The sequence below is a fragment of the Anolis sagrei genome, chromosome 6, assembly GCF_037176765.1.
Source record: "Anolis sagrei isolate rAnoSag1 chromosome 6, rAnoSag1.mat, whole genome shotgun sequence".
In the NCBI taxonomy this organism is placed as follows: Eukaryota; Metazoa; Chordata; class Lepidosauria; order Squamata; family Dactyloidae; genus Anolis; species Anolis sagrei.
In genome coordinates, this window is record NC_090026.1 from 122,390,736 (window position 1) to 122,417,297 (window position 26,562).

Consider the following 26,562-nt stretch of genomic DNA (forward strand, 5'->3'; position numbering starts at 1 on the left):
AAGCCCAACCCTAACCTTTACCCCAAACTCTAACCCCAACCCTAACCCTTACCCTAACCCCAACCCTAATCCTAAACCTTAAATACTAACTCTAACCCTTACCCTAAACCCTAACTCTAACCCCAACCCTAAACTCTAACCCCAACCCCAACCCTTACCATTACCCTGAACCCTAAACCCCAGCCCTAACCCTTACACTAACTATAACCCGAAACCCTAACCCTTACCCTAAACCATAACACCAACCCTAACCTTTACCCTAAACCCTAACTCTAACCCCAACCCTAAACTCTAACTCTAACCTCGACCCTTACCCTAAACGCTAAACACTAACTCTAAGCCCAACCCTAACCTTTACCCCAAACTCTAACCCCAACCCTAACCCTTACCCTAACCCTAACCCCAACCCTAATCCTAAACCTTAAATACTAACTCTAACCCTAACCCTTACCCTAAACCCTAACTCTAACCCCAACCCTAAACTCTCATTCTAACCCCAACCCCAACCTTTACCATTACCATGAACCCTAACTCTAACCCCAACCCTAACCCTTACCCTAACTATAACCCTAAACCCTTACCCTAAACCCTAATGCCAACCCTAACCCAACCTAAACCCTAAACCCTAACCCCAACCCTTACCCTAAACCCTGAACACTAACTCTAACCCCAACCCTAACCCTTACCCTAAACCATAACACCAACCCTAACCTTTACCCTAAACCCTAACTCTAACCCCAACCCTAAACTCTAACTCTAACCTCGACCCTTACCCTAAACGCTAAACACTAACTCTAAGCCCAACCCTAACCTTTACCCCAAACTCTAACCCCAACCCTAACCCTTACCCTAACCCTAACCCCAACCCTAATCCTAAACCTTAAATACTAACTCTAACCCTAACCCTTACCCTAAACCCTAACTCTAACCCCAACCCTAAACTCTCATTCTAACCCCAACCCCAACCTTTACCATTACCATGAACCCTAACTCTAACCCCAACCCTAACCCTTACCCTAACTATAACCCTAAACCCTTACCCTAAACCCTAATGCCAACCCTAACCCAACCTAAACCCTAAACCCTAACCCCAACCCTTACCCTAAACCCTGAACACTAACTCTAACCCCAACCCTAACCTTTACCCTAAACCCTAACTCTAACCCTAACCCTTACCCTAAACCCTAACCCTAAGCCTTATCCTAAACCTTAAATACTAACTCTAACCCCAACCCCAACCCTAACCCTAAGCAGCAGAAGACGGAACTATTAATATTACAGTATAGTGGCATAGTACAATATAGTAATATATAATACTAATATTGTACTATGCTAATAACATAATATATTGTATGTACATATAACTTGTAAGGCTGTCTGAGTCCCCTTTGTGGTGAGAAGGGCGGGATATAAATCTATATAAATAAAAATGTAATGGTCGTTTGTGAGATTAACATAACTCAAAAACCACTGGACGAATTGACACCAAATTTGGACACAATACACCTATCAAGCCAACAAGTGACCATCACTCATAAAAACACTGAAAAACACAGCAGAAGAGACTTTAAAAGCCAAAAAACAAACAATACAATAAAATGCATGTGCAAAACCACATATATATACGCAAACATATATATGCACAAAAATATATACACACATATACACACACAAAACACATATACACAGACTGGCCAAAGCAATGTGTGGCAAGGGATGGCTAGTGTCGTATATAAATAAATAATAAATAAATATGTGGGTTTCTTTTTAATTCAAACAGGATCCTGGTTTCCAAAGACTACCTGTTCAGCGGCTCTTATGACAGGACAGCGCGTTGCTGGAGCGTAGCGAAGGAGAAGCCCATCCAGGAATTTCGGGGCCACCGGAACTGCGTCCTGACGTTGGCTCTTTACTCCTCCAAAGATGTTCTTGAAGACTCAGAAGAGGAAGAACTGGAGGAGGAGACACTGAGCAAGGACTTCCTTGTGACGGGGAGCACGGACTGCACTGTGAAAGTCTGGTGGGTGTCCAGTGGGCGCTGCCACCAGACCCTACTGGGACACACTGGGGCCGTCTTGTGCCTGATACTTGATGCTCCAAACCGAGAGCTCTTTTCCGGCAGCACTGACTACACCGTTCGGACGTGGAACATTGTGACTGGCGAGCAGCTGAGAGTGTTCAAAGAGCACCAAGGGTCCGTCATTTGCCTAGAGGTGAGGGGTCGATATTTATGTTTATACCAAACAGCTTGGGGTATGTGTTGTTTGGGATCTCAACTCTAGAATCCTACAGCCAAGAGGCTGTCCCAGATGTTGGATTCTGCAAGTCATAGGTCAAAGCCAGGCATGGGTAAACTTCGTCCCTCCAGGTGTTTTGGACTTTAACTCCTACAATTCCTAACAGCCGGTAGGAATTTCCTGTAATTGAAAATCATTAGTCCTAGTCCATCCTCTGAAGCAGCAGAGAACAATCTGAAACAGAGCAAAAGAGAGTGTGGGACTAAGTATCTGTAAACTATATTGTCGAAGGCTTTCATGGCTGGAATCACTGGGTTGTTGTAAGCTTTTTGGGCTATATGGCCATGTTCCAGAAGCATTCTCTCCTGACGTTTTGCCTGCATCTATGACAGGCATCCTCAGAGGTTGTGAGGTCCATTGGAAACTGGGAAAATGGAGTTTATATATCTGAATGTCCAGGGTGGGAGAAAGAACTCTTGTCTGTTGGAGGTAGGTGTGAATGTTGCAACTGGACACCTTGCAATTTGTTTCATAAATATCAAGTAGACAGAACATATTGTAAAGAAGAAAAATAACTTTCTGGCCTTGCATCGCACATTTTAGTGCAAATATTAAGACACAAATAATGTTCAATTCAGCAAGTTTATATTTCTGTGGAATTTCCAGGGTGGGAGAAAGAACTCTTGTCTGTTGGAGGTAGGTGTGAATGTTGCAATTGGCCACCTTGATTAGAATTCAATGGGCTAGCAATTTCAAGGTCTGACTTCTTACTGCCTGGGGGAATCCTTTGTTGAGGGGTGATTAGCTGTCCCTGATTGTTTCTTGTCTGGAGTTCCCCTGTTTTTGAGTGTTGTTCTTTATTTACTGTTATGATTTTAGAGATTTTTTAATACTGGTAGCCAGACTTTGTTCATTTTCACGGTTTCTTCCTTTTTGTTGAAATTGTCCACATGCTTGTGGATTTCAATGGCTTCTCTGCATAGTTGTTAGAGTGGTCCAGCATTTCTCTGTATCTCATTTTGGAGGGCAGTACCATAGCCATTATTGGCAGCTGGAGTGTTAATTGCATATGATGTTCTGACACGGACAAGACAATTGGTATTTCAAAAGATATTTCAAAAGTTAAGCTTTGTGGGAGTTTGGTCCATTTTTCTATTTATTTTTTTTTTAAAAAACCTGCTAGTAATAGATTACGAATACATGCGCTCTCCCTGACTGTAAATGATGTTAACATGAATGTGTCACTTGAACAAAAAAAACCAGCTCCAAGTCCAATTGTAGTCTCCTCTTTCCGTGATGCGCTGTGCTTTTCTCCGACAGCCGCTCTTGTCGGGAAATTAGCCAGAGTGAACAAAGCCTTTCCCGAAGCCAGCCAAGAAAAACACAGCAACAAAGCCATTGCTGCTTCTTCAAGTCGCAGACACATTATAATTGGGAATTGTGTCTCCCCAGTTGTTAAAAACACACACACACACAGCCATTTAATGACTCTTGGATGCTTGGGGGGGGGGGGGGGGGAATTGTGGTCCAAAAGGGTTCCTCCCTATCTTACCTCCTCCTTTGTCCTTCCTAATTATGGAAAAAATGGGAAAAATTAATCACTGCTCTTATAGATGAAAGACATGCCAGTTCTTCTAATGAAAAGAATTAAAAGCACATTTGCTTTGATTGACCACTTTATTTTATCTTGACGTAAAAGAAGCCAAGATCGTGTATAAGCTATCCTGCAACTTGCTTGGTATGTGGCTCATGATATAGGATACCTTGAAAGCCAAGGCTGCCCTTGTTTTTCCATTCCATTAGCCAAATGGATGTTGTGGGAGGTTGCGTGGAGCATTTTTTAAGAAATATAAAATAATGGATCGCTTCTGGAGGAATGCGCTCCTTCTTGGTGGATCGAGAGGGGCGAGCACGGGGAATCCGCAACACATTGAGCATTTGCAAATGAGGAAGGTAACCCATGGGTTTGTGGAATCCACACATTGTTTTTGCAGAGGGAAATTAATTTTAAAACACCAATTGGTGGGAGAAAGTGATGATGTAGAATCTTTGAAATGAAACATATAGCTTTTTAGACTTTTGTAGCAGCCCTTATAGTTTGGAAATCGTTTCTCGTTAAGTTCATTGACTCAGAGTATTGTGTATGGCCACAAAGAGTGGTCATCTTGGCATAGCAGATTTGGCCACACAGTTAGTAGGTTAGGTTTTGCCCCCCACGAGTTAACAAATTTTGGGGCAAATGTATGCTCAATTGTATACCAAAGAGCTCTCGACATTGCTGCACAAAATGATCTAATGAACATAGCGCAAGCTAGAGCCACTCCATACCTGGCCAAATTTAAATGTAATGTGGGCATGGAACCTTACCTCTCTTTTATACTTCCACTCTATATTAGAATTTTTTTTACCCGGGCTAGATTTGAGCAGCTCGACATTAAGTCCAAGTTGGGACGACATCAGAATATTCCCTACACGAGGAGAACCTGTGGGTGTCGTGAGGTAGATGCAGAAGTGGAGGACTCAGAACATTTTTTCTTAAAATGTCCCTACTACAACAGGATCCGGTCTTACTACCTAGAGCCCCTGCTAGAGAACCATACTTATTCAGAGAATAAGGAGAAATTGCACATCCTTCTACCGTCCGGTCAGCCTCACGTCGATACCGGGCAAGATTCTGGAAAAGATTGTTAAGGAAGTGGTCTGCAAACACTTAGAAACAAATGCAGTCATCGCTAATAGTCAACATGGATTTATCAAAAACAAGTCATGCCAGACTAATCTGATCTCTTTCTTCGATAGAGCTACAAGCTGGGTAGATGCGGGGAATGCCGTGGATGTAGCGTACCTGGACTTCAGTAAGGCCTTCTTTGACAAGGTCCCCCATGACCTTCTGGCAAGGAAACTAGTCCAATGTGGGCTAGGCAAAACTACGGTGAGGTGGATCTGGAATTGGTTAAGTGGACGAACACAGAGAGTGCTCACTAATGCTTCCTCTTCATCTTGGAAAGAAGTGACAAGTGGAGTGCCGCAGGGTTCCGTCCTGGGCCCGGTCCTGTTCAACATCTTTATTAATGACTTAGATGAAGGGCTAGAAGGCATGATCATCAAGTTTGCAGACGACACCAAATTGGGAGGGATAGCCAATAGTCCAGAGGACAGGAGCAGAATTCAAAACGATCTTGACAGATTAGAGAGATGGGCCAAAACTAACAAAATGAAGTTCAACAGTGACAAATGCAAGATACTCCACTTTGGCAGAAAAAATGAAATGCAAAGATACAGAATGGGTGACGCCTGGCTCGAGAGCAGTATGTGTGAAAAAGATCTTGGAGTCCTCGTGGACAACAAGTTAAACATGAGCCAACAATGTGATGTGGCGGCAAAAAAAGCCAATGGGATTTTGGCCTGCATCAATAGGATCATAGTGTCTAGATCTAAGGAAGTAATGCTACCCCTCTATTCTGCTTTGGTTAGACCACATCTGGAATATTGTGTCCAATTCTGGGCACCACAATTCAAGAGAGATATTGACAAGCTGGAATGTGTCCAGAGGAGGGCGACTAAAATGATCAAGGGTCTGGAGAACAAGCCCTATGAGGAGCGGCTTAGGGAACTGGGCATGTTTAGCCTGAAGAAGAGAAGGCTGAGAGGAGATATGATAGCCATGTATAAATATGTGAGAGGAAGCCACAGGGAGGAGGGAGCAAGCTTGTTTTCTGCTTCCTTGGAGACTAGGACGCGGAACAATGGCTTCAAACTACAAGAGAGGAGATTCCATCTGAACATTAGGAAGAACTTCCTGACTGTGAGAGCCGTTCAGCAGTGGAACTCTCTGCCCAGGAGTGTGGTGGAGGCTCCTTCTTTGGAAGCTTTTAAGCAGAGGCTAGATGGCCATCTGTCAGGGGTGATTTGAATGCAATATTCCTGCTTCTTGGCAGAATGGGGTTGGACTGGATGGCCCATGAGGTCTCTTCCAACTCTTTGATTCTATGATTCTATGATTCAGATAAAAACTCTATTTTAAAATTGACCCTTTTTACCCAAAAAGCGCTGGCCATCTGTGAGAAGATGGAAGCAGAGAGAGGCGACCTTGCTGCCATCAACAAAACTCAAACTTAAAAACTTAATATGGACACGCCACTAGTTTTACCTACCCATGCCCCCCACCCTAGCCCTATTTTAAGGAATTAATCAATTTTTAATCTTATGACCTCTTTATCTTGTAGTTGCTCAATTATTTAGGAGTGGGTCGACAGGCCAGTAGGCCATGATGCCTTGTATTCATATATGGTTTTACTGTATGTGTATGTTTTGTATGTTTTGCATGTTTTGATATGGTCAAAATTGACTAATCAATAAAGAAGTGTTGTTGTATTGTGTATGGTATTGTGGTTTAATAATAAAAAATAATACAGTGTTCCCTTTCTACTTCACGGTTCGCTTTCTGCGAACCGTAAATATGAATTTAAAATATACAAGTAGAGGGAACACTGTATACCCGTTACCTGTGAGGAGCCCCACACAGATTTGGTGGTCGTGGCCCAGCGTAGATGCTTCTACTGACTTCAGTTGCACAGAGTGGAACAATGGCTCTTGCGCTGCTTTGGGGAGGGGGGCAGGGGGCAAGCCAGGATCCCCTTGACAGTGATGTCAAGTGACGGTTATGTGCTTCCCGGAAGCATCACCCTGATTGGCGGAGGTGGCAGGCTGCGAGGGAGGCGTGTGTGTGGCTGGTGAACAGCCTCATCCTTCCTGGAGCCTAGCCAAAGGGGTGCCGGCAAGGAGTGGGGAGACGGCCACCAAGACAGCTTCCGCGCTTCCGCCAGGGCTTCTTCCTCGGGCATGCTCAGTTCCAGCCACAGTGGGGAGTTGCTGCTTCACCATCCACTTGTGACACCGAGTCCTTGATGGAGTACTTCCTCATTCTTCTGCACACTGCTGGGAGGTTTTATGGCATCATAAATTAGTTAAATTTTCCTCCATGCATAAAGCAGTACCTAAGTTTTCTACTTGACAGATGCAACTGTCTTTCGGGCTGCATAGGTCGACAGCAATCTAGACTATTAATAGTCAGGAGCTCACTCCGTCTCAGGCTGGCTTCAAACTCATAACCTCTCAGTCAGTAGTGATTTAATGCAGCTGGATACTAACTAAGTGTGCCACAACCCAGTCCGGGTTGAACTGGATGGCTCTTGTGGTCTCTTCCAACTTTATAATTATATGATAATTAATGTTATTTCTGTCTTCTTTTCCGCTTGGTTTGAAGATGTCTATGGCTCCCAAAGACCTCTCTCATGAAAGTACTTGTTTCTTCTCTTTTCCCTCTTAGCTGGTGAATCGATGTTTGTATTCAGGGAGCGCCGACAGGACAGTAAAATGCTGGTTGGCAGATACTGGGGAGCGAATCCGAACCTACAAGGCTCACAAGCACAGCGTCAGTACTTTGAAGTACCATGCTGGGATATGTAAGTTCTCCCAAAATCCTTTCTTGTTTTGCTTCCTCTTATCATGTTGCTAAGAGGTCACATTCTCCCTGTGTTCAAAGGAAAAACAACAAACACAGCAAACCTATGAAATGAATCTTTGATACATTACAAGTTGAACGTCCCTTTTCTGGAAATCTGAAGTCTGAAATACTCCCAAATATTCTATATAGATGGCTGAGATAATGACACTTTCGCTTTTGATGGTTCAGTGTACACAAATTTTGTGTTTAGACTTGGGTCCCATTCCCCATTATCTATTACCGGGATTGTGGCGCAGCTGGCTGAGCGTCAGCTGCATTAAAGATCACTCTGACCAAAAGGTCATGAGTTCGAAGCCAGCCCGGGCTGGAGTGAGTGTCCAGCCATTGTGTAGCCCGTTGTCGACCTTTGCAACCCGAAAGACAGTTGCATCTGTCAAGTAGGAAAATAAGGTACCACCTTGTGTGGGAGGCTAAATTTAACTAATTTATGAGGCCATAAAGAAAAAAGACTCCAGGGAATGTGGAATGCGGAAGAACTTCATCGGTGTCGTTGATGGACGATGAAAAGCAGCAGCTCCCCTGGCGGCCAGAAAAAAGTTAAATAGCCTCGGTGTATTTGTCTGTTAAACATTGTTTGTCAAACTGGCATTGAATGTTTGCCATATATGTGTTTACTGTAATCCGCCCTGAGTCCCCTGCGGGGTGAGAAGGGCGGAATATAAGAACTGTAAATAAATAAATAAATAAATAAATAAATAGATAAATATTATCTATCTATCTATATAAAAATGCTCTGTGCATAATGAGTACCTTAAAAACAAAAGAACCAATGAACGAAATCACACCAAATTTGGCAACAAAACATCTCACAACACAAGGAGTGACCATCACTCAAAAATTATGATTTTGTCATTTGGGAGTTGTAGTTGCTAGGATTTCTAGTTCCCCTACAATCAAAGAGCATTCTAAACTCTATCAATGATGAAATTGAACCAAACTTGGCACACAGAATTCACATGACCAACAGAAAATACTGGAAGGGTTTGGTGGGCATTGACCTTGAGTTTGGAAGTTGTAGTTCACCTACATCCAGAGAGCACTGTGGATTCAAACAGTGATGGATCTGGACCAAACTTGGCACTAATATTCCATATGCCCAAATATGAACACAGCTGGAGTTTGGGGGAAATAGACCTTGACATTTGGAAGTGGTAGTTATTGAGATTTATAGTTCACCTACAATCAAAGAGCATTCTGAATCGTACAAACGAGAGAACTGGGGCAAACTTCCCTTGGAGAACCCCCATGACCAATAGAAAATACTTAAGGCCATCCAGTCCAATTCCCTTCACTGGGGCAAGAAAATGTAAACAAAGCCTTCAAAGAGTCATTCAGTCATAGATATAGATAGATATAATTCACACACAGAGAGATACAGTATCATAGATTTGAAAGGGACCCCTAAAGAAGGACAATTATATGTTCCATTTTCCAGAGTAGGCAAAGCAGACAATCTCTACATCAACACTGACAAAGAAACAACAAGAAGTACTGTTTATCCACAAGCAGAAAGAAATTACATATATTAGAAACCAACACTTTTTCATTACTTTATTTTTGAGATCCCCAGACTGGGCCACAGCAACGCATGGCAGGGGATGGCTAGTATCTAATAAAATTATTAAAAAATATTGTATAAAATTACCTTTATACTATTTGTCTGAGGTCTATTCCAGGACAGCCACTATATTATTATTATTATTATTATTATTATTATTATTATTATTATTATGTTTATATTTGCATAAATAAACACAAACATAATAATAATAATACCTAAAATATTTGGACATACTACAGTTGGACACTATCAAGCATGGGCATGTGAAAAATGTGGTCAGCAAAGAATATATTAAAAATGTCAGAAAGGTTTTGAAGAGCAAATTAAATGGTGAAATACGATCAAGGTTATCAACACCTGGGCCATCCCCGTCATTAGATACACTGCTGGAATTGTGAACTGGACACAGGCAGAGCTGGATGATCTGGAGAGAAAAACAAGAAAACATGACAATCCACTACGCATTACACCCGCGTAGTGATACCGACAGATTTGACCTGCCCAGAAAATCAGGAGGCAAAGAGAGGGCTTCTGCAAGGGAAACAAATGGTAGAAGAAGAGAAACATGCGCTGGCATATTATGTGAAAGGCAGTCAAGAACCACCATTGAGAGAAGTCAATAGTAGTAAACTGCTTAAAGTGCAAAAAGACAAAGAGTGAATGCCATAAAAAATACAATGCAGAGCAGAAGAGAAAACTGGCAAAAGAAGTCTCTCCATGGACAGTTCTTGGGGAAAAATTGAGAGCCAAATCGATAAAGAAAAAACATGACTGCGGCTCACAAATGGAACTCTGAAAAAGGAGACGGTCAACTCTGGCTTTGAAGGCATTTGTTCTAACAGCTTGTTCTTCGCGCCTGGTGGGAACAAGAGACAGGGCCTTTCCTGTGGTGGCCCTCTGGATATGGAATTCCCTCCTGAATGAAATTAGATCTGCCTCCTCCCTCCTGACCTTTAGGAAAATAGTGGAAACCTGGCTGTGGAACGAGGCCTTTGCAGAATGATGGTTGAGACTCGTCCAAAGTTATTGACCTCAATATATGGACTGAATATACGGACTGAGTTGGACATGTTTTTATCTTTGCGAACGGCTTTTATGTAATTTATCTTATATGTATTTGTTAATTTAAGGTTGATATATGATGTTTTAGATTTTTACTGTTAGCATTGAATCCTTGCTGTCAGCCAGTCTGAGGTAGAGAAGATCGGGATATAAAAGTTTTAAATAAATAAATAGAGAAGAAGGAAGCAAAAGTCTCCAATGCATAGACCAAAGCAGGCCCGTAGCCAGGATTTTGATTCGGGGGTGCTGAGTGTGATTCGGGGGGTGGGGGGTGGGTTAGTTTGACTAAAGGGGGGGGCTGAGGATCTACCCTAGCAAACCTTTTGTATCATTATCCCAATACCCCCATGCATATTGAGCATGATGATCAGATCATGATATGAATAAACGTAACAGTTTAAATAATGGGTTGTTGTAGGTTTTTCCAGCCTATATGGCCATGTTCTGAAGGCAATTTTTCTCCTGACGTTTCGCCTGCATCTATGGCAAGCATCCTCAGAGGTAGCGAGGTCTGTTCGAACTAGGAAAATGGGTTTATATATCTGTGGAATGACCAGGGTGGGACAAAGGACTCTTGTCTGCTGGAGCTAAGTGTGAATGTTTCAACTGATCACCTTGATTAGCATTTGATTGCCTGGCAGTGCCTGGAGCAAACTTTTGTTGAGAGGTGATTAGATGTCCTTGTTTGTTTCCTCTCTGTTGTTGTGCTGTTGTAATTTTAGATGCTAATCAAGGTGATCAGTTGAAACATTCACACCTAGCTCCAGCAGACAAGAGTCCTTTGTCTCATCCTGGTCATTCCACAGATATATAAATCCTTTTTCCTAGTTCCAACAGACCTCACTACCTCTGAGGATGCTTGCCATAGATGCAGGCGAAACGTCAGGAGAGAATTCCTCTAGACCATGGCCATAGCTGTGAATGTTTCAGCTGATCACCTTGGTTTGCATTCAATGGCTTGGAAGTGCCTGGGTGGAATCTTTCGTTGAGAGTGATTTTATGTGCCTGTTTGTTTCCCCTCTGTTGTTTTGCTGTTGTAATTTTTGAGTTTTTTAATACTGGTAGCCAGATTTTGTTCATTTTCATGGTTTCTTCCTTTCTGTTGAAATTGTCCACATGCTTGTGGATTTCAATGGTTTCTTTGTGTAGTCTGACATGGTGGTTGTGAGAGTGGTTCAGCACTTCTGTGTTCTCAAATAATATGCTATGTCCAGGTTGGTTCATCAGGTGCTCTGCTATGGCTGATTTCTCTGGTTGGAGTAGTTTAAATAATGTACCCGTAAAGCCTTCTCACGTACCACCCTGAGAATTAGCTCACTTGACACTTCTCCATTCTAAATCATCTCCCATTTTCATACATATATTAGGAAAACACACAAAGCGTAATTGCAATGTTCTGAGTATTGGGTAGATACGAAAACTTGTTTGTTAGTTTTTTGGTCATTGGCTTTTGTCTGGGCCGACTGGACGACTCAGTTTCCACACCCAGATCTGAAGATAGAAGCAAATTAATTGGTGTATTGGCACCAGCGCTTGGAATAATATGGCAGCACTACATCTAATGGTCACGACACCATTTCATATCTTTGGAAAGCAATAATGGTGGCAGAGGCAGCGAGTTTAACAATGTTTTTCCCTTTTAGGTTTCTCGGTTATGTTTGCCAGAGAGGCCTATAATCCTTGGTGGAGACTGTAACCTTTTCAAAGCACACAATGACCTGTGTCACCGAACGAAAAAGAACAGCACATTCCACATAAAAAATATCCCTTTGCGAAAGAGGTTAAGTTTAAAGATGACTTGCTCTGTTACTCAAACAATTAAAATTGTGGTTGGAAGAAGAGATACTGTCTTGCTTGCTAAGTGCTGATTCATTGGTTATGTTACATCCCTGTGATATATTTGCTCTACAAGTTCGTATTGTACCGAGTTGTGTGGTTATATAGAATCACAGAATCAAAGAGTTGGAAGAGACCTCATGGGCCATCCAGTCCAACCCCATTCTGCCAAGAAGCAGGAATATTGCATTCAAATCACCCCTGACAGATGGCCATCCAGCCTCTGTTTAAAAGCTTCCAAAGAAAGAGCCTCCACCACACTCCGGGGCAGTGAGTTCCACTGCTGAACGGCTCTCACAGTCAGGAAGTTCTTCCTCGTGTTCAGATGGAATCTCCTCTCTTGTAGTTTGAAGCCATTGTTCCATTGTGTCCTAGTCTCCAGGGAAGCAGAAAACAAGCTTGCTCCCTCCTCCCTGTGGCTTCCTCTCACATATTTATACTTGGCTATAATATCTCCTCTCAGCCTTCTCTTCTTCAGGCTAAACATGCCCAGCTCCTTAAGCCGCTCCTCATAGGGCTTGTTCTCCAGACCCTTGATCATTTTAGTCGCCCTCCTCTGGACACATTCCAGCTTGTCAATATCTCTCTTGAATTGTGGTGCCCAGAATTGGACACAATATTCCAGATGTGGTCTAACCAAGGCGGAATAGAGGGGTAGCATTACTTCCCTTGATCTAGACACTATGCTCCTATTAATGCAAGTCAAAATCCCATTGGCTTTTTTTTGTCGCCACATCACATTGTTGGCTCATGTTTAACTTGTTGTCCATGAGAACTCCAAGATCTTTTTCACATGTACTGCTCTTGAGCCAGGCATTGTCCCCCATTCTGTATCTTTGCATTTCATTCTTCCTGCCAAAGTGGAGTCTCTTGCATTTGTCACTGTTGAACTTTATTTTGTTAGTTTTGGCCCATCTCTCTATTCTGTCAAGATCGTTATGAATTCTGCTCCTGTCCTCTGGAGTATTGGCTATCCCTCCCAATTTGGTGTGGTCTTTCTGCCATTCTGAATTCATTTCACAGGGATTAAGTCCCAATGAAAGACGCAAATAGTATCCCTCAAACGGTACCAGACCTTGTCTGGTCTTGCAAACTATGCAAGGTTAGCCTTAGGTGGGATCTACACTTCCATATAATTCAGCTCAAAGCAGATAATCTGGATTCAAAAACTGGATTATATGGCAGTGTTAGATGGGACCTCAATGAATACTTGGGTAGGAGAATGTCAATGAATATCGTATACTCTTTAGGCTATATTTCAGAGGAAGGAACTGGCAAAATCTCCTGAGTATTGGGTTGTTGTAGGTTTTCTTAGGCTATATGGCCATGGTCTAGAGGCATTTTCTCCTGACGTTTCGCCTGCATCTATGTCAAGCATCCTCAGAGGTAGTGAGGTCCTCTACCTCTGAGGATGCTTGCCATAGATGCAGGTGAAACGTCAGAAGGGAATGACTCTAGACCATGGCCATATAGCCTGAAAAAACCTACAACAACCCAGTGATTCCGGCCATGAAAGCCTTCAACAATACATTCTCCTGAGTATTGTTTGCTTTAAAAATCTATGAAAAATTCACAGGTTCTCCGTAAATCAACAGGCAACTTGAAGGCACATATAAATGCACAAAGAAGTCCTATTGAATTAAACTGAGTTTAAATCCAAGTGGATATTTATGGGATTCCTAATTTGTAATACATTATAAGATTTGTTTAACCTGTGTTAGCACAGCGGGTTAAATCGCCAGCTGCAGAAATATTTGCTGACCGGAAGGTTGGCAGTTCAAAGTCGCAGGTTGGGGTGAGCCCCTGCCGTTAGCCTTAGCTTCTGCCAATTTAGCAGTTCAAAAACAAAAATGTGAGTAGATCACTAGGTACCGCTTTGGCGGGGAGCTAGAAGCCATCCATGCAGACATGCCGGCAATTTGATTAAGAAGGCACCCATGGACAACAGGCTTCTTGGCATGGAAATTGGAGCAGGAGCACCTCCTCATGGCCAGAATTGAGCACAGCCTCCAGATGCTGGAGATGAAAAGAGGGAAGCCTTTACCTTTACTGTTGCAATCCAGAGCAGGGAACGAGGCCCTAAGATAACTATCCACCACACTTGGCTGTGAAAAACAATCCTTTTTTATTGAAGAAAAATGGTTACAAAATAAAGGAAAAATGCAAGTCAAAAGCCACAGCAAAATCAGCAAACATGAATTTAAATGGACAAAGCAAAACCAAAAGCCTCACTGGGAAATACTGGAATCTGTTAGCAATCCACTAACCGTACTTGATGTCCTAGAAATCTTCCCAAACTATGGCCAGGGAACCAGGAGAACTGCCAAGGTCTTCATCAATTCTGAAACGATGCCTGAACTGAGACAATCAGCCCGGCGTATTGCAATTAAAACTCAAGAATGGGTTCCGTGAACCGCCCTTCTGTTTTGAAGCCAATGTTTTTAATTCTTGAATTCGGGAGGATCGACGCAAACTGAGTGATTTACTTCTGTCTTCCCAAATTTGGCCCCTTCTGTTGTCATTACAGTTAACAGGTGCAGAAGGGAGGGAAAGTTCAAGGTCTCCCTCTGAAACATTCTCATGAACACTGGTACTTTCATTTTCCAAATCTACAGCAGTTTCTTCCTCACTAATTTCAGGAACATTGGCATCAAAAGGTACATTTCCACTAGCATCAGTAAATATACTTTCATTAGCATCAGGAGGAACAAACAGAGAATCAGGTTCAAGTTCAAACTCAGGCTGAACCCCAACATTTACCTCTGTCTGTGTACCATCTGTATTGTTGTTAATTATATAATGACATTGAGTTTTTTCCATATATGTATTCTGTAATCCGCTCTGAGTCCCCTCGGGGAGATAGAGCGAAATATAAATAAAGTATATTATTATTATTGTTATTATTATTATTACATCCACATGTTGTGCAAGGGACGGGATGATAAGGTAAACAATGCTGTCCAGATGTTTTGTGTTTTGTGTTACACTTTCATAATCCCTGACCATTGTCTGTGCAGTTGAAGTTCAAAATTTTGGACTGCCATCTGGATGTTTCCTATCTGTGACGCAGCTGGCTGGGAGTCAACTGAATTAAGATCACTACTAACCAAAAGGTTATGAGTTCAAAGCCAGCCCGAGTTGGAGTGAGCTTCCGACCAATTTGTGTAGCTTGCTGTCGACCTTTGCAGCATGAAAGACAGTTGCATCTGTTAAGTAGGAAATTTAGGTACCGCTTATGCAGGGAGACTAATTTACGACACCATAAAAATCTCCAGCAAACATGCAAAGAATGAGGAAGTACTTCATCAGTGTGACAAATAGACGGTGAAGTGACAGCTCCCTTGGTGGCCAGAATACCCTCCTGAAAAAGCTGGAATGTTAAATAGCCTCTGTGTGTCTGTCTATATATGTTGTGTGTCTGTGGTATTGAATGTTTGCCATGTATATGTACAATGTAATCTGCTCTGAGTTCCCTGCGGAATGATAAGGGTGGAATATAAATACTGTAAATAAATAAATATCTTGGGACAGAGAGTTGTGGGTTGGATGTCCTAGCCATACATTCAGGGTTTAGCTCCCATGGATTTCACTGCAGATCCTGGAGGAGCCATCAATCTTACCTAATTTACAATATTCCTAATTTACAATATTCCTCTTTCAGTTTTCTTTCAGTATATATTATCATGTGCTCAAGATGAGAATTATATTCCAGATTGCACTCTGGATGGTACCAATTTAAGCTGTAGTTTACAAAGTATTTGCATCCAAATCAGAATTTGGAAATGATACTTGTGTGGACCCAAACTCCCAGAATGTCCCTTTTCTTTCTTTCAGTTTTTTCCCTGATTTTCCTGGCAATACTCTTTTAAATGTTCGTGGTCTTAATGTTCCAACAGAGCACAAGTTAATCGTTCTTTCCCCTTGTATATTGTGTATCTTATTTTGGTTAGCTGCCTGGTAGATCCTTTGTATTCAAAATGATGTTTAGTTGGATACAAATGCTTTACAAAGTGAGCATAATTTGGGTTTTTTTGTGAGTAAAATCCAACATCTTTTTTTCTATTTTTTTCACAGTGTTTACAGGAAGCGGAGATGCTTGCGCTCGAGCTTTTAATACAAAGACCGGCATCCTGCAAAGAGTTTTTCGAGGGCACAAACTGGTTATCAACTGCATCCAGGTGAGTTGCCAGCTTTTGGGGATTTCATCATTTGCAGATGGGAAGCACTTGGCTACAACTCCATAGGGCAAGAATGGCTGAATATAAGCTGTATTATTATAAGTACTTTCTGAAGGAGCCCCCTTTGATCATGGATTCATTGCAGTTGTGGTGAAGTGGTTGGTTTCCGTATGGGTTCTAAGGAAAAGACTTTGTCCCCTTTCACGTTATCGCCTTTCTGCGTCACCAAAGAAACAGATATAATAGTATACCTTAAAATAACATTTCAACACTGATAGAGTCATAGAATATTAGGACTTCTCTACACTGGCCCCAAACTCTGATTTGACCAGAAGTCATTCCTGGATGTCCAAATTTTATCTAAGGCAGGCATGGGCAAACTTTGTAACTTAGGGGTCGCATGGTATACCGAAGCAGGGTGGGTGGGCAAGCCAGGACGGAGGGGATTCTCCCCAAATCCCCTCCCTGCCCTTTCCTCCCCTTTCTCTTCTCTTTCGGAGGCAGAAAGTGGAGGAAAGATGGGAAACGTTTGGATCCCAAAAGGGTTGGCCTTGGTCAGGATGAGATGGTGGACAGGAGAGAAAAAGAGGATCCATGAGACCCCGTATTGCCTACTCCTGATATAGAATCCTAGAGCTGGAAGAGACCCCCAAGAGCCATCCAGTCCAACCCCCCTGCCATGTAGGAAGGCACAATCAAAGCACTCCTGATAGACAGCTTCTGTAGAACAGCCTCCAGAGAAGGAGACTCCACCACACTCCCAGGCAGCCTATGCCACTCTCCAACAGCTCTTACTCTCAGGAAGTTCTTCCTAATCTTTTCAGTTGCATCTCTTTCCTTGCCATTTGAACCCATTGCTCCCTTGTGCCCTGGTCTCTTGAGCAGCAGAAAGTCAGTTTTCCCCCTACTCTTCAATGGGACACCCTTTAAAATCTTGAAACATGGTTCTCATGTTCCCTCTTTGCTTTCTCTTCTCCTAGCTAAACATCCCCCAGGAGGAAAGGAGGAAAGAAAAAGAGGAGGGAGGGAGGAAGAGAAGGGTGGAAGGGAAGTGAGGGAAGGAGGAGGAAAGAGAGAAGGAAGGAAGGAAAGAAGGAAGGAAGGGCAGGCAAAAGAGAGAGAGGGAAGGAAGGAGGGAGGGAGAAAGAGGAAGGGAAGGAAGGGAAGGATGGAAATACGAAGTAAAGAGAAGGAAGGATAGGATGATGAGAGAGAGGAGGGCCTGAGAAAAGAGCCCAAGGAGCCACATCTGGCCCCGAGGCCTGGGTTTGCCCATACCTGATCTAAGGGATTCCAGTACACCACACTGGGTAAAATGTGGTTTAACTCAGTTGTATCCCACATTACATAAACTCTGTAGCAGCCTCACACTTTGAGGTGAGTATGGAATTAGGACCAAATCTAATCTGAACCAGTGACCCTGATTTGTTCTTGCCAAACCCATGCTGGTTCTTCCTGATTACTATGTCAAGATACTTCCAGATAGACTCCTATAGACTTTGTTCTAATATTTTACCCAGTACTGGTCTATACTTTCCTGGATTTTTTATTTCCAGGGTGCAATCCTACACAATAGAGATGAAAAACATAAGGACCTCCATTAGTAGTTGGATTGCAGCTCCCATCAACTATCAGCCAGTATAACTAGTGGTGAAGAATGCTTGAAGCTCTATGGAGGTCATGATCACTATTCCTGTCTTACACATTTGCATGCAATTAAATGGCACTGTGACTAGTTCTGAGTACTGTTCATATTTAGGGTGGGGGGTGGGTTCTGAGTACTATTCATATTTAGGGTGGTACGCTCAGGTAGGTTTGTGTATTACAACTATCAGGAGTCCCTGGTGACACAATGGGTTAAATCATTGAGCTGCTGAACATTGCTGACCGAAAGGTCGGCGGTTCGAATCCGGGGAGAAGAGTGAGCTCCCACTGTGAGGCCCAGCTTCTGCCAACCTAGCAGCTCGAAAACATGCAAATGTGAGTAGATCAATAGGTACCGCTTTGGCAGGAAGGTAATGGTGCAACATGCATCATGCTGGCCACATGACCTTGGAGGTTTCTGTGGACAATGCCGGCTCTTTGGCTTAGAAATGGAGATGAGCACCACCCCTCAAAATTGGACACAACTAGACTTAATGTCAGGAAAAACCTTTACTTTATTACAATATCAGAATTGTCTCAACCCATCTGGCTAGTGCATTTATCCCCAATGTTGTCTTAGGTATTCTGAGATCTGTAGCATATCAGTTACTTTCTGATGCTCAGGTAGGGTGCCTGCTTGGTTCCTTCTGGGTTTTCTGTTGTTCCCTGTCTCTCGTTGCTTTGAACTTGGGAGAATAAATGGGATCTGTCATGGTTGTGTTGCGTGCTGCCTTTGGCTCCGCATGAACACATCCCTTCCCCCTGAAAACACTGTGGGCGTCTTGACAGCCAGTCATGTCTCGGTAAAAGGGACGCCTCGGCTCTCCTCGTACTGAGCGTGGAGTGAAGTCATCTCGAGTAGGATCTGTGCGTGGGCCATGCATTCATTAGTCTCTGGGAAGAGAAGCTGAAAGAGCCCAGGCTGGTTTGGTTTAAGAGGAATTGTGGAATTGGCTTCTCGTGAGGAACGGTGGATGAAGGAAGGAATGGAATCCCTGTGAAAGCCCCCATAATATGGTAATCTTCTCTTCATGGGTGGCTATTCTCCTCCTCCTCCTCCTTGTTAGCCTGCACAGAGCAGCTCTGTTTAAGCTTGAAATTCCTAGATTTGTATCATATTTGAGGCTACGTGTTTGGAACGGTCAGAGGGCTTAATATAACCCAAGCTTAAGCTTAGGAACATGATTTCGGTGCTGAAACCTTGACAGTCTACACTACTAGGCTGATGTGAAGAATATTTCAGATACAAATGGAGAAATATTACACTATGTAAAAATGTGAACCGTTTCTGTTCCTGGTTTGAAAGTGTTATTTCCTGTTTAATTGTGCAGAAAGGTATAGGTAAAGGTTTCCCCTGACATCAAGTCTAGTTGTGTACGACTCTGAGGGTTGGTGCTCATTTCCATTTCTAAGCCAAAGAGCTGCCATTGTCCATAGACACCTCCAAGGTCATGTAGTCAGCATGGAGCGCTGTTACCTTCCTGCAGAAGCAGTACCTATTGATCTACTCACATTTGCATGTTTTCGAACTACTAGGTTGGCAGGAGCTGGGCCTAACAGTAGGAGCTCACTCTGCTCCCTGGATTCGAACCGTCAATCTTTCAATCAGCAAGTTCAGCAGCTCAGCGGTTTAACGTGCTGTGCCACGAGGGGGCCCTGTACTTACTTTGTGCAGTACTTACTTTATGCAGTACTTATTTTAAAAGTAGTTGCTATCCACCAGAAACTTTGTTTTTGTGGCTACCACAAAGTATGTTGAATTGGTTGAGACTCAATGAGATATTCATTGATAAAGTATAGCAAAATGTGCTGCAGGATGTCCCGCAAAAACAATTTGCAATTGAGTAAGATTTCCTCATGATTTTATGATAGAAACGATTAGGAAATAACATTTATAACCCAGGACAGAAATCATGTTACATAGTATTGTGTCAGGATCCATTAGTTAACCCCTATCATATTCTCCAACTGTCCCAAATTAGCAAGAACAATTAATGCTCTTGTTTCATTTTTTCAGTTGTGTTTATAATTTCCCAGCCTCTCCCTCTTCCTTCCATTTCCCCCCTTTGTCATCCGCTTACTTTAATTGCTGCAAACAGAGTTGAAAAGGCAAAAACAGGCTGAACTCAAGTTAATTCAGCAAAGGGGAAAACTAGGAAGAGGGAAGAATCTTCTATTTCCCAGAAGGCTCAGGCAAAAGCAAATTGTGGCCAATAAGTTCCCTGTGGGAAGCCCACCAGTAGAACATGCATCAAATGCAAGTGTATTGGGTGAAGTGTAGAGCCGTAATGACTTTGATATCAGAGGTGACATATATTTTCACTTCTCTTTGTTGCTTATGTAGACCAAGCAATGTAAACATTATAAAGGAAAAAGTCCCTTTACATTCCAACTTAGAATCATGGAAGGGGCCCCATTGGTTATTGAGTTCACACACACACCCTACTTAATACAGAATCTACAACTACCGAATCATCATCTGCTATTGCTACTACTAGTAATACAGGAACTTCAGCTAAAGTACAACAACAACAACAACAACAACACTTAATGCAAGATCTCCAACTAAAGTACAACACTATGTAAGACAATTTTAGGGAGCCCCCGATGGTGCAGTGGGTTAAACCTCTGAGCTGCTGAACTTGCTTACTGAAAGGTCGTAGGTTTGAATCCGGGGAACGGTGTGAGCTCCCGCTGTTAGCCTCAGCTTCTGCCAACCTAGCAGTTTGAAAACATGCAAATGTGAGTAGATCAATAGGTACCGCCCCAGCGGGAAGATAACAGCGCTCCATGCAGTCATGCCGGCCACATGACCTTGGAGGTGTCTTTGGACAACATCAGCTCTTCGGGTTAGAAATAGAGATGAGCATTAACCCCCAGAGTCAGACACAACTGGACTTTTAATGTCAGGAGGAAACCTAACCTCTTTCCTTTCATAATTCTGAATTCATACTGATCTTTTCTAGTTCTCTTCTGTTATTCCTAGGGCACGAAAGCTATATAACCTCTTGCCATTTAGATAATGAAGTCGCTGGCTCATCGGCTTAGAAATGGAGATAAACACCCACCCACCCCCAGAATCGGACATGACTGGACTTATTGTCAGGGGAAATCTAACACAATTTTTGTGCCTGAGTTATAAATGCCATTTACTAATTGGTTCTATCATAAAAACATGGGAAAGTTTGTTAAATTGCAAAAACTTTATTGCTGTTTGCACACTGAAAGACTAAAAATGGCGTATTTCCATTAAGGAAAATTACAAACTAAGTGCCTAGATGGAAGAAAATAATAGTACTAGCCACAAAAATGAGGTTTATGGAGTATAACAACTACTTTCAAAGTAAGTACTGCACAATTACACAGGAAATACGTAACACTTTCAACACAGGAACAGATTTTTTTTTAAAAAAAAAGATACATAGTGTTAATAAGACCACCAACTAGAGTATAACAATAACAACATTTAATACAAGATCTCTAACTAGAGTAGAATAATAACAATAATATCAACCACAACCACAACAACACTTAATGCAAGATCTCCAACTAGAGTATAACAACAACAACATTTAATACATGATCTCCAACTAGAGTATAACAACAACAACATTTAATACATGATCTCCAACTAGAGTATAACAACAACAACAACAACAACAGCAACAATTAATGTAGAAACACCTACTAGAGCAGTGTTTCTCAGCCTTTCTAATTACGCAACCTCTTGATACAGTTCCTCATGTCGTGGTGACCCCCAACTATACAGTTATTTTCGTTGCAGGATGTATTTTCATGCACTGGACCAAATTTGGCACAAATACCCGAAACACCCAAATTTGAATACTTGTGGGGTTTGGAGGAGTGTGATTTTATCTTTTAGGAGTTGTAGTTGCTGGGATACATTAGGGTGCACCTACCATCCAAGAGCATTCTGAACTCCACCAACGATTGAACTCAACGTAGCACACAGAACTCCCGTGACCACCAGAAAATACTGAAAGGGTTTGGTGGGCATTGACCTTGAGTTCTGGAGTTGTAGTTCACCTACATCTAGAGAGCACTGTGGACTCAAACAATGATGGATCTGGACCAAACCTGGCACGAATACGCAATGTCCCCAAATATAAACACAGAAGAAGTTTGGGGAAAATAGACCTTAACATTTGGGAGTTGTAGTTGCTGGAATTTATAGTTCACCTACAATCAAAGAGCATTCTGAACCCCACTAACGCTAGAATTGCCCAAACTTTCCACACAGAACTTCCATGACCAACAGAAAATACTGTGTTTTCTGATGGTCTTTGGCGACCCCTCTGACACCCCCTCGCGACCCCCACAGGGGTCCCGGCCCCCAGGTTGAGAACCACTGTACTAGAGCATCTCCTAGAGGTACAGATTTTCAGCTTCTTTGCAAAGATATCCAGGGAAAGAGATCTCTGGGTTTGTGCATACAAAGAGGGGGAGCCTGCTCTACAAATTGCATGCCTTGCATTTTTGCAATAAAAGCTGCTTGTTTGCTTCTGCGTTGTGCTGCAATGGTTGTGGTGGCTAAGCTGTCCTAAGCATGGCCCTGTTGTTCCAGATTCACAATGAATTATTGTACACAGCTTCCCACGATGGCACGCTCAGGATCTGGGACGTTCGGCAGATCTACAAGCGGAACAAGCGGCGCTTCAAGGAGAGATCCATCCAGGGCAGGCGCTCTCAGAAAGGGACCCTCTCCCGCCTCTTCAACAACAAAGTGGGATGCATAGTGCACCAGGAAAACGGAGGGGAGCAGGAGGCGGTCGAACTTGTATGATAGATGGACAAGAGTGGGAGAGATTATGAAACCTTCTGTTTACTGCGGAGACTGTGCTGGAACAATCTGTGACTTCTACAAATCGTTTCCAACTCATGGCAATCCTACTGTGGGTTTTTCTTGGCAATATGTGTTCCAAGGGGGTTTGCCTTTGCATTGTTCTGAGGCAGAGAGAGACTTGCCCAAAGTCACTCATTAAATTTCCATGGCTGAATGGGAATGTGAACCCTGGTTTCCAGGGTCTTGGTCCAATGCTGAAACCATTACTCCACATTGGCTCTTGAAAGGTCTCGTCTCACCTGCAGAACTCATCTAGATATTAATAGGATAAGCCTACCAGGAAACTTAATTTAAATTTCCATGTTTGCTGCTTGCCTGGCACTGCCAAGCAACTGTTGGAGCTGAGAAAATTTTAGATTGCAGCTCCCAGAATCTATGAACAGCTGGTGGATTTTGGAATTGCAATCCAAACAGTGACGTTTCCAATCATGGCAAGTCAGTCACAAGGAATCCCCAGTGGTGCAATGGGTTAAACCCTTGTGCCAGCAGAACTGAAGACCAACAGGTTGGAGTTTCGAATCCAAGGAGACCACGAATGAGCTCCCTCTGTCAGCTCCAGCTCCCTATGTGGGGACATGAGAGAAGCCTCCAACAAGGATGGTAAAACATCAAAACATCTGGGCATTCCCTGGGCAACATCCTTGCAGACAACCAATTCTCTCACTATACAATATCCCAGAGTACTTGTAGGGTATCAGAACAAACACAAAACAATCTATGTGTAATATCAAAGTGTAATATCAAAAGAGTATGCAATTTACCAAAATCCCCAGTACAACCAATTCTCTCACACCAGAAGTGACTTGCAGTTTCTCAAGTTGCTCCTGACATGAAAAAAAAAGTCACAAGTAGTATTGGGCTGTTGTAAAATCCACAACTGCTGACGGAACAGTATTATTCTTGCCATTTAAAAGCAAATTACAGCCAGAAATATTTCATGCTCTTGAAAGCATTCCAATCTCAAGAGTCTTTTGAAACGCTGCTTTCTTATACAACAGCCATACCATGTTTCGTTGCCCACAGGGTCCTCTCTGGACATCCTACGCACTGCTACAAGATCTCTCTGAATGTGTGTAGTGCATTTTAAGCTAATGTAGCATCTGGGTTTGTAAACCCAGTACCACTGGAAGAAGCAGAGGAAGGAGAAATAGATATTTAGGTGCTGAGATGGGAATTTTTTTTTTTGTCTGTGGGGCCTGGGGAAAATGATATAGTGCTTGAGTGATATATTGGTAAACAAAAATGTTGTCTGGGTTGTTGTGAGTTTTCCGGGCTGTATGGACATGTTCTAGAAGCATTCTCTCCTGACGTTTTGCCTTCATCTATGGCAGACACCCTCAGAGGTTGTGAGGTCTGTTTGGAAACTAGGAAAATTGGGTTTATATATCTGTGGAATAATGTCCAGGGTGGGAGAAAGAACTCTTGTCTTGTCGAAGGCTTTCATGGCCAGAATCACTGGGTTGTTGTAGGTTTTTTCGGGCTATATGGCCATGGTCTAGAGGCATTCTTGCCTGACGTTTCACCTGCATCTATGGCAAGCATCCTCTGAGGATGCTTGCCATAGATGCAGGCGAAACGTCAGGAGAGAATGCCTCTAGACCATGGCCATATAGCCCGAAAAAACCTACCACAACCCAGTGATTCCAGCCATGAAAGCCTTCGACAATACACTTCAAACTATCTTTCTGTATCTCTATCTGCTAGGCTTGGGCAATCCATGGTTCTAAATGGTTCTAAAGTACTTACAAAACTAAAGTTCTGGTGGTGAAAATTTCAGAACTCTAACAAAACTTTCAAAATTTAATTATTATTTCATTATTGGTGATTTTAATGACAGAACCAATTAGGAACTGCCATTTATTATGAAATTTTGAGAGTTTTGTTAGAGTTCTGAAATTTTCACCACCAGAACTTTAGTTTTGTAAGTACTTTAGAACCATTTAGAACCATGGATTGCCCAAGCCTACTATCTGCTTCTCTGCAAGCACATGCAAAGCTCAAGCCTGAAAAATGTAACAGTATGTAAAAGTCCCAGGCTCAGCTAGTTTTCCAGCCAGTCTGCTTCATGCATCTTATTTTACAGTTGACAGACACACACACTAACTGATTTCTTACGTGCTCCAACAATATCCTATTGGATGTGAATAAATGAAGTTGTAGATGGCACTTTTGGGGATGTGAGGGTGTACTGAATAACATGAAAAAGAACAAGGACATCAATCCTGATGTGTCAAACGCAGCACACTAAAGTGCATGAAGATTGATATCTAGACTTTTCAAAATTGATATAAGCATGATCTGGGTGCAAAATACGTTGCCGCTGCAAAGAGGAACCACAGCTGCCAATCCATCCTTTGCAAAGCTGCTTCTGTCGGGAGAGTTACAGAAGCAGTCAAGCCAACTCTGCAGAAATATTTCCAATGACAGTGTTATTTCATACAGTGTCCATCCATAAGCTTTGTAGAAGTATTCGATGCCTCCTGAGATGTTTAGGTCCTGACAGGCCTAGAGATAGAATCATAGAGTTGGAAGAGATCTCATGGGCCATCCAGTCCAACCCCTTTCTGCCAAGAAGCAGGAAAATCACATTCAAAGCACCCCCAACAGATGGCCATCAAGCCTCTGTTTAAAAGCCTCCAAAGAAGGATCCTCCACCACCCTCCAGGGCAGAGAGTTCCACTGTTGAACAAGTCCCACAGTTAGGAAGTTCTTCCTCATGCTTGGAATCTCCCATGGTCAGCAAGGAATCTTCTGGTCCTTTTTATGGGCATGCATCTCCTTCTTTCCATTGCACATTTCACTCTCACGGGATGTGCCCAGCGAAAGTTGCTTTTCAGGTTAGCAATTCCCAATTAAATGTCTCTTTGCTTGATATCCTGGGGTTAATTTCCCCTCCCAAGAGATTGGCCTGAATCGAGGAAGGTGTGTTTGAAGCTCTCGGTGGGGTTACTCTAGGACAAAACAACAAAGAGTCCCGTGGCACTGCGAAGATCTCATTTTAGCAGCTGCTTGAGTTGACTATAGGTCATTTCATCAAGGCATGAAGCATTATCTAGAATTTCAGGTTTATATGTGGCGCACATGGATGGAAGGAGAGTTGGAGACAGTAAGGTCAGAGGGAAATGAGGTTTAGAAGTACAGTAAACGTGGCTAGTCACCAAATCATTGCATAAATGTCCTGGCGCTGCGCGAGACAATTAACAACCTGTAGCCTGGGAGGGAATATGCAGAGGAAGGAGCAGACACCTTGCTCTGTCCATCCGTTTGTACAAACATGTCTCCACCTTGCTATTAAAATGAGCAGAAGTGAACATGAAGCATGTATAAAGTGTCTCCACCAATTCATGAGCACAGCTGCACATATCTGGTAGCAACAGTAGAATGGGTTGTTGTGAGATTTCCAGGCTGTATTGCCATGTTCCAGAAGCATTGTCTCCTGCTGTTTCACCAGCATCTATGGCAAGCATTCTCAAGGTTTGTGAGGTCTGTAGGAAACTAGACAGCGAGCTTTATATATCTGTAGAATGTCCAGGGTTGGAGAAAGAACTCTTGTCTGTTTGAGGTATGGGTGAATGTTGCAATTGGCCACCTTGATGATGCTAGGCACTTAATGGCCTAGCAGTTTCAAAGTCTGGCTTAGTACTGCTTGGAGG

The 26,562-nt window shown here is 42.7% G+C and overlaps 1 protein-coding gene across 2 annotated transcripts in view; it reads left to right on the forward strand.

Annotated features, from left to right (window-relative positions):
• WDR86 (WD repeat domain 86) overlaps positions 1 to 24,152 on the forward strand; it is a 38,345-nt gene extending 14,193 nt beyond the window's left edge. The window contains exons 4-7 of one of the 2 annotated variants that reach the window (XM_060782615.2): positions 1,781 to 2,213; positions 7,567 to 7,702; positions 16,298 to 16,401; positions 22,631 to 24,152. In XM_060782615.2, coding sequence (XP_060638598.2) covers positions 1,781 to 2,213; positions 7,567 to 7,702; positions 16,298 to 16,401; positions 22,631 to 22,849 — 892 coding nt within the window. In that variant the 3' untranslated portion in view covers positions 22,850 to 24,152. The remainder of the gene's footprint in view (positions 1 to 1,780; positions 2,214 to 7,566; positions 7,703 to 16,297; positions 16,402 to 22,630) is intronic. The other variant, XM_060782616.2, reaches the window with a different exon arrangement.
• The last annotated feature ends 2,410 nt before the right edge of the window (positions 24,153 to 26,562 follow it).